The 20,250-nt window shown below is 43.5% G+C and overlaps 3 protein-coding genes across 4 annotated transcripts in view; 2 read left to right on the forward strand and 1 right to left on the reverse strand.

Annotated features, from left to right (window-relative positions):
- Positions 1 to 3,279: 3,279 nt before the first annotated feature.
- Positions 3,280 to 10,171, reverse strand: LOC146662895 (nuclear receptor-binding factor 2-like). 2 transcript variants are annotated; one of them, XM_085415467.1, is made up of 4 exons: positions 9,958 to 10,171; positions 8,514 to 8,598; positions 7,930 to 7,970; positions 3,281 to 6,540 (listed from the first exon to the last, which is right to left on the reverse strand). In XM_085415467.1, the coding sequence occupies exons 1-4, from the start codon at positions 10,048 to 10,050 to the stop codon at positions 5,839 to 5,841; spliced, it is 921 nt and encodes a 306-aa protein (XP_085271593.1). In that variant the 5' UTR covers positions 10,051 to 10,171; the 3' UTR covers positions 3,281 to 5,838. The 2 variants fall into 2 exon arrangements, with proteins under 2 accessions (XP_085271594.1, XP_085271593.1); XM_085415468.1 differs by lacking the exon at positions 7,930 to 7,970 and having other exon boundaries at positions 3,280 to 6,540; positions 9,958 to 10,116.
- A 2,428-nt stretch (positions 10,172 to 12,599) lies between these two features.
- Positions 12,600 to 19,041, forward strand: LOC146662896 (NHL repeat-containing protein 3-like). Its single transcript, XM_085415469.1, has 3 exons — positions 12,600 to 13,127; positions 15,083 to 15,285; positions 15,379 to 19,041. Exons 1-3 carry the CDS (start codon positions 12,839 to 12,841, stop codon positions 15,976 to 15,978), a joined length of 1,092 nt encoding a protein of 363 aa, XP_085271595.1. The 5' UTR covers positions 12,600 to 12,838; the 3' UTR covers positions 15,979 to 19,041.
- Positions 19,042 to 20,043: 1,002 nt separating this feature from the next.
- The window catches only part of LOC146662897 (uncharacterized), a 1,619-nt gene continuing 1,412 nt past the window's right edge, over positions 20,044 to 20,250 (forward strand). The window contains exon 1 of the mRNA XM_085415186.1: positions 20,044 to 20,201. Coding sequence (XP_085271312.1) covers positions 20,085 to 20,201 — 117 coding nt within the window. The 5' untranslated portion in view covers positions 20,044 to 20,084. The remainder of the gene's footprint in view (positions 20,202 to 20,250) is intronic.

A 20,250-nucleotide genomic window follows, 5' to 3' on the forward strand; every position in this document is an offset into this window, starting at 1 on the left:
TGAGATTGAATCCCGCTTCGTCAAGATATACAAACGTGTGCAGGGGTTCCCTGGCCTCCAATTCCAGGATACGCTATCCAAAGGATGAGAATAAAAAAGTCTGTAATGGTGCATTTGGCACAACAGATTGTACAGTTTGAACTGTAAATAAGATTACAGTAACATGCATAAATGTAAGTGCAGTACATGGCCTAAACTTTTACAGTAAACAGAGGTACATATGCAAACATGTTTTACCTGTACATACTGGTGATGGCGCTTCTACACTCGATCACTGTTCCGTTCAAATGGTACTTTGCACAATTGCTTCATGGACATTTCATTCCGTCTGAGGACTCCGTCTATGGTGGGCATTGATATTGACTGAATATTTCCAAAGATGGTGTCATCTTCTACGACAGCTCTTTGTATTTCTCTCAGTCTCAAAGCGTTGTTTGCAGCCACCATTGCACAAATTCTTTCCTCTTGCTGCGGAGTCAAAAGTGGACCTCGTCCACCTCTTCTAGGTTGTCTAGCAGTCCTTTAAACGCAAACACGCTTACAGTAATGGTTACAGGACTATCATTCTAAACTCCTTTCTTTACAGCATTACTGTATTGTACCACAGCACACTATGCCACACCAAGTCTGCGCTTCAGTTACAGTACGTCTATATGTAAAGATCTATAAGGTCATGTCCTAATGCAAATCTCCTGTATGACTATGAAAGTGCAGAGCAAATTAGTTTGTGCTGAATAACTACATTACAGTATGCTCACCTGTTTTCCCGACGAAATGTCTGAATAATGGAACTTACAGTAGTTCTCCCAACATTTGGCTGCACCCTTCGACCAGCCTCGGCCATTGTGAGGCCATGGTTTATCACATGATCCACAAGTGTTGCCCTGATTTCGTCAGGGACGTGTCTATGTGGTTGGCCTCTTCTTTCCCGGTTTTGTCCTCGTCCTCCACCGATCCTCACCCCTCTTCCACAAGGCTGACGTTCCATGTTTTGTAGATTCAGTATGCACCTCATGCCAATCCTGTCTGTTGGTTTACATTATATATATACTTGTAGAGTAGGGGATCCTGTAACGCGATTCACCTGTGACTGGGTAGAAGAGGCTTTTCATTGGTTGCAAGTAAGAGTAACACACACCAATATTCACTAGTGTGAGATAAGGTTCACCTGAGAAAAGTAATTTATGGAGATTTTCATGGAAACTCCTTAAAAATAGGGTTTTCAAAATGGGTGTACAAATTGTTTGACAAGATGTTCAACAATTTTGAGTGCACTGACACAAGCAATGAAATGAAGACTATTAGTTGTAAGGACAATGACTATTCAGCCGGCACAAGTATAAATAATTGTGACATTCATGATCAAAGCAAGGAGATGGTGATGAACAGCAAGTCAAAAGTGACCATTCTTTAGATATTTGTACTTATTCAACTGCTTCATGTCCAAAGGCATTTGCCTTTGGACGAAATGAACATGAAACTGCCACAAGGTTGTGCCAAAACGACTACATGTTGTGGAGGTTGAACTGACTATTGTGCAAAGTTTAATTCGGTTGTGAGAAATGCACCAAAGCAACTGAGAAAAACTGTAATAAACTACGTAGAAGCTGATGCTTGAAGCCGCCCACAGAGCAGCTTTTGGACTTCTCCCTTTGCCAGAAAAACCCGTTTTGCCAGAGCTGCTCTGCTCAGAGTTCACACCAACAGCAATTAGAAGTGTGTGCAAATCACACAGTACAGAGTTTGTATAGGGCTAAGATGAATCTGACAACAGCACATGAATGTGGTTCTGTCAATATAAGAACACTGCCCGTCACTGACAGCAGTAAAGCCAAGAGTCTGATCCCAAAGGCTGATTCTGTTCATCTGGACGTTTTCAGAGGGAGAAACTTTCATCATCAGGTGACGTCTTCAGTCTCAGCTGACTGCAGGTTCCAATCTTATAAACAGGACATTTGCATAATGACTGAAACCAGCCCACTGATGGAACAATGGGCTGGGAGGTCAGGTCCTTAATCTTAATCATGCAAATTGATGACCATTGATCAACAACCACTGATCAATGGCCATGAGTCCCATTCGCAGAGAGTTGGGGAATGTCTGCAATCACAGCATTGTAAGATGGTGACAGATGTACCCTCAGGCCCCCTCCTCCATTCAGAGATGGTCTTTCCCTCCTTGACTCCGCCCTAAAACCAGCGTCCCTCCCTGTCCAGGATGTTACATCCTCATCACTGAACGAGTGTCCACTGGCCTGTAGGTGTAAATAGGCTGCAGAGTCCTGGCCTGACGAGGTGGCTCTGCTGTGTTGTGCCGTCCTCTTAGCCAGAGGTTGTTTGGTTTCCCCGATGTATAAATCCTGGCACTTAACAGCGTACACTATGTTACTCTGTCTGTGTCGGGGACCCGATCCTTGGGGTGGACCAGCTTTTGGTGCAGCGTGTTTTGGGGTTGAAAAGCCAGAGAAGTCACTTGGATGAGTGACGAAACATTTCTGTCATTGAAAACGTCCAGATGAACAGAATCAGTCTTTTAGGATTTACTTACCTGGATGATTGAGCATGCAGCGAGCATGCAGCACCTGGACGACACTCCAGAACTGCCTCCTTATGACATCAGTTACAAAGCTGCAAGAACAATGGAACCAAATGAGATTACACACAGAGCTCTAGAAGATGTGCTTCTGTTCACTGATCTTGAAAAGGAGATCAGCCAGATTTAAAATAAGATTTTTATTTCTGGCTTTAAGCCTTTATAGATGGGCTTAATGACTTGCAGGAAAATGGCCCAGTGTGGTCCCAGGCCTCTGTAGTAGCAGCATATGAGCCACCTGCTCAACTAACTTACCTATATTGGTGGCCCATTCTCAGAACCAGTGCTTACTGAACTGCTCAAATACTACTTGACATTTCCCTGTAGTTGCTTCGACAGCTCTAGGTGGTTTGCAAGTGAAACCCTTAAAGTGAAGCATCAGCAGTAAGAATGTCTTCAGTGGTGTTTTAACAAATCTCTGATCCAACCGGCCACAAGTGGCGAGCTGGGACACAGATGTGTGGGCCTTAGTTAAGCGCTTGGGCATTTGGAAGAACTGAGGTGGTTTTAGAGCTGCTGCTTTCAGTCAATGAGTCAAAAACTTGTCCAAAAACAAGACAACTTGAAGCTTTTTCAGCCGCTGTGATTCTGATAGCTGACCATCTGGCAGGTTTGTCATGCTGCATTCATGCCCTGTGAGAATGATAAAGCAGCTTCTGTAAAGCTCATTTCAAAAACACATGAATAACATGAAGTCCAAATGACACTCTGAGACTGACAGTCAGTTAGCTTTATTCAAAAACAGAACATCATTTTGTACAACTGTTCACATCACCATCGATTTAAAGGCCAGCTAAGCCAAACACGTGGCTTACAATGAATGAGTTTTGCATAGCTGGGAAATGCAGCAAAGTGTCCTGTGTGTAGCCACGTCTTCATCTTCATCATAGTGGATCCAGGAAGGAAATGCACTCTCTTAAGTGAATACACGAGTTTGTACAAGTGCCTCGAAATATGTGATAGTATGCATGCACGTGCTGCACGTGCTGCATGCATTAGACTGCAAGCAACACAGTAAACAAGTTGCCTCGAGTCCTCTTTATTCTGTTGTGCCGACATAAACGATCAGCTTTGCTCGTAGACATGCTGGACTAAACGCTTGCTCAGCTCGGTTAAAGCTGCACCACAGCTTCAGTTCAGGAGCCGGTGAGTGTCGGGACGTGAATGATCCATCAATAAGAATCTTTTAAAGGGATGGCTTTGTGATTAAGCTGGACTAGCCTCGCTGGATGTTCACTGACGGCCTATGATAATATAAACGTGCCCTGCCTGCAGTTTATGCTGCATTCTGCTCCTTCTGTTGTCATGGATGTTTGTGATCAGATTTTATGATGTGGATCAAAATATCTTCAGTTATTTGAGGCATCCAAACAAAAAGAAATTCACAAAGTCACATCCTGGGATGACTGTGAGCCAAACATTTAAGAGAGCTTCAGATTACCGAAGGTGCTTCTTTTGGCTTTGCAGGTAATGTACAAACTGCCACATTTGGGACTAAAAACGTGTAACTGACATAAATTGTAGTTCCTCCACCGGCCACTTGAAGCTCGCGCCAAGAGAGACTCTTTCCCCTTAGACTCACGTTACAATGCCCAGCTACCCACATTAGAAAACAAATTTCCCACGTGTGGGACTAATAAAGGTTATCTTATCTTAGAAAGCATGTTCACTGGCCTCAAACAATAGTTTTACCCTGCCACAGCTATAAGGAGGGTGAGCAGCCTTTCATGCCTCTGCTATTTGGATACTGGTGAGGCTTAACTTTGGGGCTTGACACAGAGTCAGCCCGTCACCGTCTGCTCACCCCAGTCAAGATGAGTTTATTTGAGCTGAGTGCTCTGCTGCCTTCATGCTCTTTGTGTGTTGGAAACCAGGCCTGCTGAGATGCACCCGTCCAAGAAGTCAAGTATTCTGACTGTATTCACATGTGGTCTACAGTAAACACAGCTGATGTTACCATTAGAGCACACTGTAGTTTAATGTATGCGTGACCACCAGATGATATGGTACTGCAAACGCTCAGGACTAAACATTTCCATTAATGAATAATTACTTGGTTTCAAAACAGGAAATAAAATGCAGACTACAGTTTGTTAGCAGAGTCAACAAGACACGATGAATGACGTCAACATCATAAACAGTACAGACATGAAGATCCTGAGACACAACAACCCACAACTACACTTGTTTTTGAAGAACTGTGTGAAGCATCTGATGGACTCTGCCCTTTGACCTTTGAAGAACACTGTCATTATTCACATGGTGTTTGTTGGAAACCTTAATGTATCAACTCTTCAGAATAGATCAACATATCTGCTCGCTGATGACACTGTGTGCGCGTCAGCCCTCATTCCTATTGATCCCCACTGACACCCATTGATAACCCGGGAATAAGAAGAACATCAGAAGGCTTGTTTGTTTTATAAGCCTTCAAGTATCTGCTCAGAAAAACATCAATGAGTCTATTACAAGCTTTTCCCTAACACCAGTATGCTTTCTTATAATTAAGTTACACATGATCTGAATGCATCTGTGTGGATACAAAAGAATTTTAGGAGCAGTTCATCCAGACAATCGACACTCAGTCTTTACCTCTCATGTCACTTAAAATCCAGCTCAGGCCTGCGGTGCCGAACACCTGGAACAAAACGTCCAGGACGGAGTTCATCCGCAGGACCAGTTATTCTGAGAACAGCTGAGTTTGGAGCCACAAAGCACACATACACAGAATTATGTCATAACTCTTGTAGGAAAGCTGTGTGTGTGTGTGTGTGTGTGTCCTTTCATAATAATGCACACACTTGCACACACCCCCGCTTCCACAACACCTTAAATAAAGTCTAAATCTGTGGGAAACATCAGCTGATCTGCTGCTGACAGAACTAAGCTGTCGTTGAATGCTGTATGAGATCTGGGTCATGTGATAACACAGTAGAAGTCTGAGACATAAGTGAAAGTTTTGGGAAAACCTTGAACCTTGCCCGTATTCCTGTCATGCTGACACACAGCCTCGCTGCTGTTCTCACAGATTAGTGAACGTTTCCTTTATCTGTGGCTTGGACTGCCTTGCACCAGTGATAGTAGCGTTATCACTTCCTCCCTCTCTGATGTTCCCGTTTGTCGTCTGATTCCACCTGAGCAGAGGCCTCGTGGGTCGAGCCGGTAGCTTTCACTGTATAACGTTTTGGCATCTGAACTCAAAGTCGTACTGGTTGAACCACATGTATGTGTGTGTGATGTGTTCTATTACAGCTTATCCCTGTCTAGTAGCTCCTGCAGTTCATTCTGGATGTCCTCTGGCAGCTCCAGAGGAGGCAGGTCATCCAGACACAGGTCTTCCTGAGCTGGCATTTCCAACGGTGGCAGCTGAGGGATTGCGATCTCCTTTCCCTTCCTTTTACTCTCCCCTCCCTGTCCAACTCCGGTTCCCATAGGACCACCTGCTTGTGGGAGCACCCAGAGCTCGGAGCGCTCCACAAAGTCGGCTGCCTCCGAGTGCAGCCTCATGTTTTCCAGTCGTAGCCGCTCGTTCTCGGCTCTCAGCTGCTGGTTTTCGTTCGTCAGGCCGTCAACCAGGAGTCGCAAGTTCTCAATGGTCGTCTGTTGTTCTTCCAGGCGCGTTTTGTCATCTTTGGTGGTCTTAGATCCCGAACACACTGGAGTTAAAATCTGTGTTCCTCCAGTCTGCCGAGTCTGAAGCTGGTATAGTAAGGTGTCATACTCCCTCTCCCCGACGCTTCCAAGCTCTGCAGCTGAGGCGCCTGGAGAGGCATAGGGCCGGCTGCTGCCCGTGGACGGAGATTTTGAAAAGAACCCTGGCCCGGTAGCCTGCACTAGACCAAGTTGTGTCTTAACCGCCTCTCGCCGAGCTTCTCTCTTCCAGCGCTCTTGGATTAACCGTTGCTGTTTAATGTGACTGTCCCTCTGCAGCTCCATGGACAAACGAGCCTACAGCCAAGGAACAAACAATCACTCTCCTGATACAAGACATACACAAACAATCAGCTCTGAAACTCTGACGATCAGGCAGGTGGGTGAGTGACTTCTGACTTTCCTACGTTTAAGATTTGTCTGTTTTTAAGACTACTACAGATTACTACTTATTGAGATTTGCACAGAGACTGATTAACAGTAGTAGTGCTAATAAAAAAAATCCTCAGCATATCCAACCAAGAAGAGGCCACGGAGACCACATGTCAATGTAGTTTTTATTTACAGCAGACATGTGCAGGTCACCTCTGTCACTACACCCCTGAATCTGCTCTGTGGTCCTGCTCTGCCCCTCTGACACCCTCATGTCTAATCCTGTCCGTCCTGGTCAGGCCTAATGAGAAGTCTTAGCATCTTCAACTCTTTTTGTTTGTGCTGCTGTCTCCAAACCATACATCACAGCAGTGTGATGTACAGGGTCTGCGGTTACACCCGTCTCATTCACACATGCATTCTGTCTCACGTCTACTGATTTTCATTGCTCTTCTTCAACTGTCAACATGACCACTGACCATCAGAGCTACTGATGTACTCCTGCCTGAAACTCCGTCTGTCATTCCTGCTTTTACACCTCACCCACTGTCTCGCTGTCTTCCTGATGTTACATGTTCAACATTACATTAAGTTTATTTTCCCCTTAAATTTTTCTTTGATGATAAGATGGACATTTTAGAGGAAGTGACCCTTAACTTCAGCTGCTGCTTTAAAAAAAACAAACAAACTTGAGTTGTCATGGCTTCAGTTTTCCTCTGGGGTCTACGTCAGCGGTCCCCAACCTTTTTTGGGCCACAGACCGGTTTAATGTCAGACAATATTTTCACTCATCGGCCTTCAAGGTGTCGCGGATAAATAGAACAAAATAAAATGACACGACCGAGACAAAAACTGGTATTTGGTAAATATAATAATAAACATGAATTCACTGTGTAATTGTGTAACTTTTTTAGCAGCGTCCTCCTGAAATGCGCCAACAACATTGAGAGTAACATCCTCCTCTCTGCCCCTTAATGCTCTCTGGTCGCTATGGTAACATGTAAATATTTCTTTCAAAATAAGACACAACTACAACACGGGAAAAGACCCGGGGAAACAGAGTTAACGATAAAAACCCTGAAAACCATAAATTTCACACCCGAGCCTCAACTCTCGCTGCCCGGTACCAAACGACTCACGGACCGGTCCGCGGCCCAGAGGTTGGGGACCGCTGGTCTAGATGATCTACAGCATGCTACAGGTGGTGTTAGAACTGTGTGTGAATCTGAATCAGCATGTTTACATGACAGAGAATATGTTTCACTCCATCACTGATCAAACAGAGAGATAAAAAGATAAAACTGAGTGTCTCACCTGCTCACACACGGGTGCCTTCATTGCCTCAGTCAGAAAATCTGGTAGTGAGACAGTGTGTGTGTGTGTGTGTGTGTGTGTGTGTGTGTGTGTGTGTGTGAGAGAGAGAGAGAGAGAGAGAGAGAGAGATGAGACAGAATACACACCTAACACACACACAGTATATTGGATTAAACATCAGTTTAATGTATGGTCATCACAATAAGACAGGGACAGTATTTGTTGCGCTGGATTGGAGTGAAGTGGATGTAGTAAAAAAACCCCAAACCCAACAACACCACCCTTCCTCAGACGCTTTCTTATAAGATGTTACCATGGCTACAACATAAAAGTATATAGGAAGTGAAATGCAGTTTGCTTATGTGAGGAGAGTCAGCACTGTAACGTTCTACTCGTTGTTTGGTTACTTCCTGATTCTGCATAAAAGCAGATCAAGTCCAGAAAGAGTCCAAAGCACATTCAGTGAACGACCTCCGCTCTGCAGAGCATCTACAGAGGAGCAATGCACTACATGGCAGGACTGTAAGGAGAAAGACTGTGGTCGAAGAAGACTGTAAGGAGTGTGTGTGTGAAACTGAGACTACCTGCTGCTTTTCCATGGCAGGAGATGGCCTCTTCATACTTCCCAGCAGCTACCAAACGGTCAGCCTGTCTGCACTGCTGGTGAGCCTGAAGAACGTAAGACAGGGAATGCAATGTGTTACGAGAATGTTAAAGAGGTGGTGGAATGAAACCAGGGATAATATATGAAGCAAAAATACGAAACAGAGACTAGCTTCCCCTCTTTACTGTAAGAAAACTTCTTGTCATACATGAACATTAATGCTATGAAAATGAGACTGATGATCCGATAGAATCTGAAGACTTTAAGTCTTCAGATCCGATAAATTGGATTTTATGTGATTTACTGTGTTTTTTGTTCTTGACATGTTACACTAGCTGGTAGTTCTACTGTAATCCTGGATGACCGAGTTTCAGAGCTGTAGCTAAGTTAGGAGGAAATATTAAGATCAAATGGAGAAGGGTTTCATGTGTCGCAGACATGCTCCTGATCAATCATCTAAAACCCTGACTGTGCATTGCTGACATGGATGGCCTATGTGTCTGCTAAATGCTGACAAGCGGGCCAGAGTCAGCATCCAGCTGACGTCAGAAGGTGCCGTTTTCATCTGGAACGCCTCCTCAACCAATTTATACTTGGAAAGTCGGAGAAGCCACAAGAACCTTAAGTTAACAAACAAGGATCGTGACAATGAAGGTAAAGATTTTAATCTGTAATCCCACTATTGTATTTGTGACTCACTACATAAACCATACGAAGGAAACTGACCAGGCTCTGTCCACTGCTTCAGTATCCTGATATATATCCTTTGTGTACATACAGCACCTACATCTCCTGATGATTTGTGCCCCACGAGTAAATTTGACCTGGGTGCACTTTATTTTTTAAACATCTTCTCTTTCACTTCTGCATCTCTATGGTGCGGTTAGCGTATATTGCTAACTATTGCATGATCCGCCATTGCTGTAAAAAACGAAACGTTCCGTTGGAGTGAATGGGGATGACGCGGCTCTGGTTCTGATTTCCGAGGTAACTGAAACGTTCCCATAAATTGGATTTCCAACTCAGAAAGTCGAAGTAGCTCCACCAATGAGTGTAAACAGCAACCCAACCGTGCCGGTCTGTTCGGCCACGGTTGTGTATTTGTCACCGACTAAATAAACCATGCGCAGAGCGCTGGTTAGCCTCTGTTCGTGAACGGACTGCAGCGGTGTGTTATGAGGCATAAAAGCATTGCGCTATGTTGCTAGTGATGCCTGAATGGCTCTGCTAACGAGTAAAACAGATCCATATATTCTTGTTTTTCCCGACTTTACGCCTTGAGAGTAACGCCAGTCTCTGCTCCAACATCTGACTTACGAAGCAAATGGGTCGCAGCACAACAGCAGCAAAGCTAACAACAAAGCGGCTAGCCGCTAGCTCCTAGCTGCTGTAAAGATAGCCTCTTATTGCAACATCAAACTTACAAGGTTGAGCGGGCTGTCCACGACCTCCATGGAGTCGATCCTTCGACGGCTTACACTACATGAAACGCGCCTCTGTCCCTCACTGACTGTCATTCGCACTGAGATTCAAAAGCTCGAATAAAATAATTACAAGAAAATTACTGTAAAGGAAGCACGAGTCGCCTCGCTGCACAGCCACAGCAGCGTCGTGACATCACAGCTAGCTTGCATCTTGATTGGTCAACTGTGGTGCTGGGTCGGCTTTCTTCTTCTTCTGTTAATTATTTTAACGGCGTCGGTAAAGCATGCAGCAGCATCACCGCCTGCACTGGCGTGTGGACAGATTAGCAGAGGAAACGAGCTGTATTCTCAATCCTGTAGTTCAAAGATGCTCCTGTAATAATAACATAATCTGTGGTGCTTCCTCTAACATGTAAAGTTCTGATTACGATCCTTTCAATCACGCTACTAAATCTCTCCCCACTCGCACTTATTGCATTTTTAACACTTTCTGTCATAATAGAGTAAAGACGGGGTGTTAATGGGTGTAGTGTATGGGTCAGTCCTATATGATCTCCTGCTTTGGGTTCCTGCCCTGCATGCTGTTCAAAACTACTTACTACTTAATGGATTCTCTGTAGATGTATTTGTGTGTCCACTATCTCAACATTCATATCAAATCTTCTGCATATGATTATGAATTATATTTTTTCCTTTGGTGCTAATTTTCTATAAACTGAATTCATTTTTGCCAACAAGTCCACCTTTATATTCCCTGAACACATACACGTACGGGCAGATAAGCTCTTCTTTCCTCCCGTCTACTTCGACTTGAGAGACACACAAAGCAGAAACTAGACTTGTGTCTAACTTTCTTTAACACCAGTTTAGCTTCTCATCAAACAAGCATGTAGAAATCTCACCACGTGCACCTGTAACCATGAATGTACTGATTTTTAGTATTTTTTTTAAAAAGACATGATTTTTTTAACTGATAAAATAAATAAATATAGGATAAATCCCGACTTATTTGCACAGTCTTCTACTTCCTTTCCTGCAGGCTGCATTTTATTTCAGAGACATTCCATTTTTCTACCCAGTGCGCCCCATCTTTAGCATAACGCAATTTTCCTACATTTGTTCAGTCTTTTCAAAAACGTCATTATTCTTTATGTTAAGTAATATACGACACATCATACGACAGTCGGCACCTATTTTTACTTCTTTTGTCCTACCAAACAGGAATTCTAATGTCAACTTTTACAATTTGCTATTTACTGCTTGTTTTCTGAGTTGCAGAAGTCCCTCACCACATTTGATGAGGAGCCTCTGTTATCATCAACTCTATGCTCCCTGATCTTAATGCCATGGATCTATAGCTTAACAGATTTGTTGGGTCTTTACCTGAATTGACTATTTACACTATAACTGCTTGGTTTGATTGAGGGGATTGGGATAGCTTGTGCCCTTTACTAATATACACACAATCATGATCATTTATGAACTTTTTCAATCTCTTCATTCACATGAACGAGTTCTGCTACGACTCCCCACATCACATTTCCTCTGATGGGGACACCAACGTCATTCAGTATATCAGTTCTCGGTGTGTTGCTAGGATTATGATAATAGACCACACAATGACATGATATCGTCACACTATGTTTATCTGTCCATACCTTGATTACATTCATAATATTATACCATGTCCTATTCTGGGATAAGACATACCACATGTATGTCCTATTCTTCACCTTTCTAGTCTGTCTGTGACTCCTGATTGTATACCAATATCTGACACAATCAAACTGTCATTTCAACCATATTTCTTGAATACATATTAAATTAGGCGTTTCTAACAATTCTGAAACAATTTTGTAAAATTCTTGTCCATTGGCTTCAAGACTCATTGAATTCCACAGTGAATACACGAAGAGCCATCAGACCTTGACAGAAAGTTAGTATTTCTGGAATTTAACATTCTTCTACTGTTTCACAGTGTAGTCCTTAGATAATAATTGTATTGTTTTTTCCTGTCTTAAACAGTAACAGCAAATACAGTAACACCCGGTTTCCTTGCAACAAACAGTCACAGTTTTGTGTGAGAGCTGCTCTTCCGAGCACATCCCACGGATCTGTTTACTGCGGAGGCCTTTTGAGTGTTTTTCAATCTTCTGTTTCTTTTTGGTGAGTCCGAAGTGTGGCGTCAGTTTCCTGTTCTTAGCTGACAGTTGTGCCCCCCACTGTGGGGGCCCCACTGTGGTCTTCTGTTGCTGTATCACAGATATGTAAATAACGCAGAGTCATAAAGATACACGCAAAAGAGGTCATTTCTTTAACGCTGTCTGTAAATCCCGCTGACTACAGCTCATTCATTACACATAAAACCAGACAGGGAAACACAGGCATCACCGAGCATCCTCCTCCTCCTGCTGCTGATTCAAGCGACCGGAAATAGAAATGTTTCTGTAAAAATAAAACCTCAACGATATTCATATGTTAGCTTGTTTATGCTACGTTATATATTAAATCTCATGGGTCTATTTTTTAAATTCATCTTTATTCAGTGGTTATTTCTGAACTCGAATGAATCTAGTTTTTTCTTTTCTTTTTCTTCACGCGGTTTTATTGCGACATAATAAACAGAAATGCTTCGCGTGCTTGTCTCACGTGACAGCCTGTTTTGTTTTCGTTTAGTGCTGAAGAGGAAGTGTCTTTCTGTTTGGTCGGTGGGATTCAAATATATAAGACAATCGCGAGCTTTTAACCGTATAATATCTTAGCAGGTATCGTACGAAGGTTCTGCTTGTTCCGTAGCCCGTGTAGCTAAGCCGACTTCCGCCTGTGCGTCCTGCGCGGACACGTACGCAGCATCCTGGCAGCTTTAAAACGAGAGTGTTAAATGAAGTACACGCCAACAGCAAAACCACTGATGCTGATGACAAAGACAAGTCATACGTGTTTGATAGTTTCCAGCATGGCCTCTTTGGTCCTGCTCATGATGGTGCTTTACGGGACCATGAGCAGCCAGCAGCCGGGCGGCTCGAGCCTCAGACACGACTACCAGCTGCTGGGCAGACCCCTGTACAAACTGGATCTGAGCTGGCCCAAGAACCCGGAGCTCTACACCGGAGACGTGTTTGGAGTGGCAGTCAACCAGTATGCTGGGGTGGTGTATGTGGCTCAGAGAGGTAATCACACTCTGTTGGTAAAGTACTTCAGAGTCAAACATCATAATGGTGACTGCGTCATCAGTGTGTCAGTGCAGATGAAGATGATCTTAATTGTTATCTGTTACGATAAGGTCGACATTTGGAAACTGCTTCATTACAGAAGTTAATTTAAACACAACAAATATAATAAAGGTAGTAAAACAGTGCTGCTGAGGTCAGATGAAGTAGCTCACTGTATCAGAGTGTAAGGGCACCAGGTGGCAGCGATGCTTTTATAGATGTTGCCAACGCAACCCAGTGTGGAGCAGGGCTGGACTGGGACACAAAATGGGCCCAGGCATTTTGAGTAGAGCCCCCAGGTATTGTAGGAAAAGCTACAAAGCCTTTGAATGAAACACTGCAGTGACAGTGATGTACAGTCTTGTTGGTATATGTATGATTTCTATACAGGTTACATCAGATGACCACTTTAGTTTAAAGATTCAGATAAATATTTATTAAAAGTGAGACATTTTAAATAAGAATAAGACAGAAAAGTATTTCTTTGTGCCCCCCTCTCCCTGTTAATGCCCTACCTGCCCCCCTAGCAAAACTTTGCTAGACCCGCCCCTGCACAGTTACCAGCTGTCAGCTACTTAGAAAAGGATCCTGGTGTTATTTGTCTCTCAGAAACAGTTCATAACTTCAACTCATTCATGTCACCTAAAAGGTAAACCTGTTTCTCCATCACAGCTCTGATGATCCAGTAAGGACATCTCCTGGTTTCATCTTCATGTTTCCCTCTCACCAGATAACCAAACCATATCATGACCAGCAGCTTTACAGCTGTGGCTCCAGCAAACATCAGCTGATACTAGAAATTAATATTAAATAAATTCTAACAACAGCTGATCAAGCTTAAACGTGCTGCTGTTGTTTACCGCGACATCCGCTGGTTTCCTCTTTCTGGCACAGAGTGGGCGATAAACAAACAAGAGAGAAAAGCCGATCAGCTGATCATTGATCAGTTTCATGATTGAAGTAGCAACAGGAGAGAGAGGGAGAGAATGAGAGAAGAAGAGACAGCTGTGCAGCAAAGACACAGAATAACTCCAGCTTTGTAGCTGAAGTCTGGGACGAATCAATACTATTTTCTTCTGTGTATCTGTGATAAGACAAGGGGGCGGGTGCATCTGACCTCCTCGGCTGTAATTGGTCCATTTCAGAATTGATCATGGCACATTGTCCAATCAACCACCTTTCATTGTTTATGCCATTACAAAATAAGCAAAAACCAAAAAACCTTGGCCCGTAAAAACGAAAAATCACCATCGGCCGAAGGCTGGTCAGCTGTGGTGTGGAGGGACATCTGTGTGTGGTATTTAGTACATGATACAGCGCAGTTTTGAATCTGTGAATGTATTATCAAGGTATCTGTAATCTGAGTAGATACACCGAAAGAAGAAGATGATTTTAAAAAAGAAAAAATCACTCAGAAAATTACAAAACGTCAGTACACACGAGGGGTTTGACATTGTGCTGCAGTTCTCTGTTTAACAAGTGCATCAGTTTGTGGACAAACAAATTCTGCAGTGTCACAGTTTTGTGGTCAGGAGTCAGTCGTGTAATAATCAGCAGTTATTTCTCTTCTCCTCCTTTCAATGAAGCACATGTCAGCTCTCAGTCCATTTAACCCAGCATGTCAGCACATCTTTCAGCTTATCCCACACCGCTGCGACCTCTCCCTCTCTCACACATGCACAGCATCATACAGTTCACATGCAGATCTTGTTAGTAAGAGAGTCGCTGCATCAAGCTGACTTGTAGAGCTCCTCATGGACAAACACCAGCTCACATCATTGACCTTTTACAGCCATACGTCCTCAGCAGGGACTAAAACTAAAGGACACCAAGCTTTGTTAAATGCTGGCTGCATGTGGAGTCTGATGCAGTGCAGCATATATGTCACTGTGCTTGCATTTACTTTCCTTTAGGTGACAACGCTCCGAAGGTGCTGGTGTTCACTACAGACGGAGATTACCTCATGTCCTGGAATACAACCACCCTGGAGAAGCCTCATGGAATATTTCTAGCAGATGCAGCTTCATCGAACCCCACCGTGTGGATCACAGATGTGGGGAACGGCCCGTATGGTCACTGCATCAAACGTTACACGCCATCAGGAAAGTTGCTACAGGTGATTTGGTGCTAAGTAAAGCTGTTTCTGAAGTATCTAGTGTGATTCTAGGAATAGAAAACATCCTGTTGATTCTCGATTTGTTCGTCTCAGGTGCTTGGAACGCCAGGAAAAGCAGGTTCTGGACTGGACCCCCTGCAGTTTGATCAGCCCGCCGAGATATTTGTCCACGACTCTGGGGAAATTTATATTGTGGACGGTGATGGAGGGATGAACAACCGCCTCATTAAGCTGTCCAAAGAGCAGAAGGTGATGTGGATGCATGGAGAGAAAGGACAAGGCCTAGCTCAGTTCTACATCCCACACAGCGTGACCGTGGACACGGCCCAGAGGGTGTGGGTGGCTGACAGAGGAAACAAGAGGATCCAGGTTTTTAATTCTGTCACCGGGGAGTGGCTGGGGACGTGGGGGAGCTGCTTTACTGAAGATGCACCCTATTCTGTGCGCCTTACCCCAGACAAAAAGTACTTTGTTGTTGTCCAGCTCAACACCAATCAGATTTCACTGCTGGATGCGCCGCCTGTAGGCATGATTGGCCAGTGCAGAGTGGTCAGTGTGATCCAGTTGGCTGATGATGTGAAGCCCCACTTGGTAGACCTAGACCTGAAAACTGGGGCTCTGTATGTGGCTGAGATCGGAGCTCAACAAGCACAGAAGTTCACCCCCTTTAGTCTGGGTGAAAACTTCCTGTGACACAAGCTAAAACAGCCTGACTGATCATAAACGGTTTATGATCGAGCGTCAACAAACAGGATGTTTAATCCTTTTAATTAGCTGGCTTGAATCAAAAATCAAAAGGGGCTCTATTGTGTACTTTACAACTCTTTTTCTTTCTGGGACTCCACTACAGCAGCTTTGCATGATCACAGTAAGCCCACTGAGGCCCAAGTTTAATCCATGACAGCCCCAACTTTAAACTCTAACCGGAGACAGTCCGGATATTTCTGTGGTTTAGAAAATGTTCTGCTGAGTATCAGGGAACAAACCACTCACCAAAAACAAACTAACACGTTCTCTAGAATATAGGGCTAGACTTGGGGTCCAATCACTAATAGAGGGTTAAAGAAACTGCCCTTTATTTTAAAGTGAACTTTAAAACTGAAAAGTAGTACAATTTCACAGCCTTTTGCTCAGTGGAGTTAATTTTACCTCCTTAGTTGAAGCCTGTCCTCATTAAATGTGAACAAACAGTTTAGTCTTGTAGACACGCACGAAGAGGGGAGATGAAATGAGGTCTCCTTTAAGCAAAGACTGGTCTCAGATTCACTTCAGTTGAATTCAGTTGTATTTACATAGTGCCAATCTACAACAGCAGTTGCCTCAGAGTGTTTTATATTGTGATGTAAAAACGATATGACAGTAATAGACAGAAACCCCTCTGAGCAGGCAGAACCAGGCCCCTCCGGCCCGGCGGCTGAAGGAGAAGAGAGCAAAGAGACAAACTCGAGCCAGAGTTAATCACTGATGATTAGATCCTGCGTTACAACAACGTCTTGTTCTTTCAGCTACTTTTCAGATTTTGTCTTTTGTCAAAATAAGATAAAGGTGAAACAGAGTATCATGGTGATTTGTTTTATCAGGCTGTTGTTGTCGGTCCTCGCTGTAGTCACGTGCCATTTGTAATGTTCTGATTTTGCACTGTTTCAGCAGATCAGAGCCTCTCTGAGATGTGTTCCTTCTTTGCTGCAGACACTTTAAGTTTGTGTGTTTTGCCTGAACCAGAATCTGGTTCAGGCAAAAGGCTGGAGCTGTTCTGATAATATCATCTGATAATGTTGTTAATTCATGTATGATTGATTTGTGTTTTTTGACACAGCAGATGTGTAAAATGCTGCAAAATATTTACATTAAAATCCATCCTAATGCTGTCAGCACTCATCATTGAACACGAGCAGCCATAAAGCTGTGTCCATCACGTGGTCAGAGTCTAATCTGGCCTCTGTTCCTTGAGCACAACGAGTGGTTTGCATGTTGTTGGAAACAGGATTGTACATCTAGAATCAAGGTGTTTCCTAACTGTAGTTTCTGACTTGGCTAAATGTTGTGAAAGACTTTTCTCCACAGTCATTCACTTTGAGTTATGCTGTGCTTTGCACGGCAATAGTCACCCGCCACCATCATCACCGTGCAGTGCAAGAATCTGCTTTGCTCAGATGAGACATGCTTTAGTGTTTAGAGTAACGGGATTGTTGTATATATTCTCCCCTCATAAAATTCATCGACCGCAGCTGTTTGTGGAGGCTTGTACATCAGTGCAATGGAATACGATTTATGGGCAGTTTAACGTTCTGACTTTGTTTGTTTGGCTTCTTCCAGTAACAACTCAATGATACATTAGAACGTGACAGCAGTCGGGATTTGATCAGGAAAATCAGCCTAAAGTATGAAGCCTGATAATGCAGATCCATAACAAGGGTCTGGTTATGGGAAGAGCCTTATAACATACACTGCTGAGCAGTGGGGGAATGAGGAACAGGTGACTGCATAAGTCAGGTGACTACAGTCACATGGCTGACAAACAGGCAGAACACGTTTACTGAGCAGGGTCAGAAATCAGATTTAGTGCGTGTTAGATTTGTATTGTTGATTGTCATTTATGCTTAGAAATATTTACTTATATATGCTTAGAGTTTTGTAATTAGTTGTAGATTGGTAGAGGTTTTGATCCTTGATAGTCTGCAAACTTTGTGTGTATTAGACAGCACTTTGGGAGCATGAGAGGTCATACCGTGTCTTATTGTTTTATGGTAGGATTAACGTAGTTGCGTCTGTTCTAGTCTAAGTGCTCTTTGTTTAGATGAACTGCAGGACTTCCTCACCGTGTTATCTAGGATGAACCATTTAGGGTGAGGGGGAGGCTACCCTCTTCCTGACCAAGGATGTTTGACCCTTTGATCAGCAGTCCACACACACACACACACACACACACACACACACACACACACACACACACACGGTACTCTTTGTGTGTGTGTAGACGTCATATGTTAATGAACTTATGCATATTCATGTAACCTCAATAAAAGAACAGTGGTACGGGAGAACGGACGAGAGCAACTGGGGTCAAGCGAAGGAACGGTGCCTGTCCGGTTCTCTCCCGTGCACGAGAAACATGAAGAAGCTTGCCTACTTGTGTCTTGCTTTGCAGTGTAATTATATTGCCTTCAACGTTCCAGCGGATGGGTTCAAGCTACAAACCTATCAGTGCGTCTGAATCTTAGTCAGAATATCTCAGCCTCTACTGCTTTGGTTACTCGTAGATCACCTATGTTTCTTCCATAATTTCATTATAAATGTCAATCATTGTTTATATTCATTGTGTTTAAGAACCGTTGCCACTCACTGGTTTACGACATTAATCTGTGATCCCATGAGGCACATTTTCAGACTTGTTGGAGACTGCTGTAATATGTAAACAGTCGGTCTGTGTAGTTTCAAAAGATCATTTTCCAATACTGAGTTCATCCAAACATGTATTACTGTCTGCTCTAAATGCAACTACAATTTAAATCCTTTACGTTCAATAATAGTCCGTATTTGGGAAATTGATTTGCAGAATATCAACACATCAAACAACACACAAAGGTGTCAGGTCACTTTAAGTAGCATCCAGTAAGGGTCCCTGTCTGTCTGTCTGAAGCGCTTTTATTTTGGTGGACTGTGTTTAGGTGCTACCACTAGGTGGAGCTGTATCCACATAGTTTGTACGTCTCTCCTGCTTCTACAGCTGAACGCCAATAAAGAAATACAGCATGATGAATCTCTTCATCCTTCATTAATGTTATTGATTCACTTTGAAAGGAAGGAACTAACTAACATATTCATGTCCACACTCTGGCCTGTAAACAACCTTTTTCCTCTGACTGAATAACACACGAGAGTCTCTCAGTAACGAGGAAGCTGTCCTGGGGTCAGTTTAAGCACGTTTGCAAGGTTTTTTGTGTTGGGCCTGGAATCTGTTAGAAACAGGAATGGGTGTGTGACGCATTGAATGAACAGACACTGTTCAGCTGCAACAGCACATGTGATATCAAAGGAGAGGTAGAAGCACCTCGTGTAGGTCAAACTGAACAATGCTGATTTTATTAAAATGTGCTAACCTCAGCCTTAATGCTCATTTGGGCTTATTTCCCAACTGATTTCATCCTCAGTTATTAAAATTATTTGTAAGAGAAACTTTCAATGAAAATAACTGTTGGTTTCACCAACGTAATGTCAACGTTGTTAAAAGTTTCAAAATATGATTGGGGACATAAAACACAGGGACATAAAGGTGCTGGCAATATTTGTAATTACATTCTGCAAACAGCAGCAAACCCGGGGCTGTTGGAGCCTCGGTGCTCAGTGTGCTCAACTAAAATACTTTCAAACAAACAAAGAACATGCCAAACAGTAAAAGTCCAAGTTCAGGCTGTTTAATTCTTTAAAAAGGTTAATTGAGGTTAGTGTTCAGAATAACAGCCTGACCTATAAGGAACAGTGCTCTCTGTACTGTTCTGCCCTCGCCAGTGTCTTAGAGGAACTCTGTAGGCGTCCATGCAAACAACAGAAAAATGTGAATTGACTAATGCCTCATTGAATAAAAAGAGAGAAGCGAGAGAGATTCAGGAAAAGAGCAGAGAAAGATGGGAGGACTCGGGGAAGAAAGGGGAACTATACCGAGATGTGTGTGAGAGGGAACGGGGTCACATGGATAGGAAGATGAAGGGGTACAGATGAATAAAATACCACACAAAGCTTGGTAACACAGTGGGGTCATTGTTGCCCCGTTGTAGTGGCCTCTCAACACAGGAGCACTAATGAAAGAAGAGAAGACGGGCGAGGAGAGCGCAGAGAGATGTAGCAGCCCCGCGCTAGGAGCTGTGCACTGGGCACTGTCATGGTACCGCAGAGGAGAGCCAGAGCGTCTCAGCAAGGTCAGGGTTCAGAAATCATGAGTCTCAATTCCTTTGATTCACTTTGATC

Source organism: Rhamphochromis longiceps, linkage group LG8 (genome assembly GCF_057381845.1).
Source record: "Rhamphochromis longiceps isolate RC_006_pf linkage group LG8, R_longiceps_female_GT1.1, whole genome shotgun sequence".
NCBI classification, from domain to species: domain Eukaryota; kingdom Metazoa; phylum Chordata; class Actinopteri; order Cichliformes; family Cichlidae; genus Rhamphochromis; species Rhamphochromis longiceps.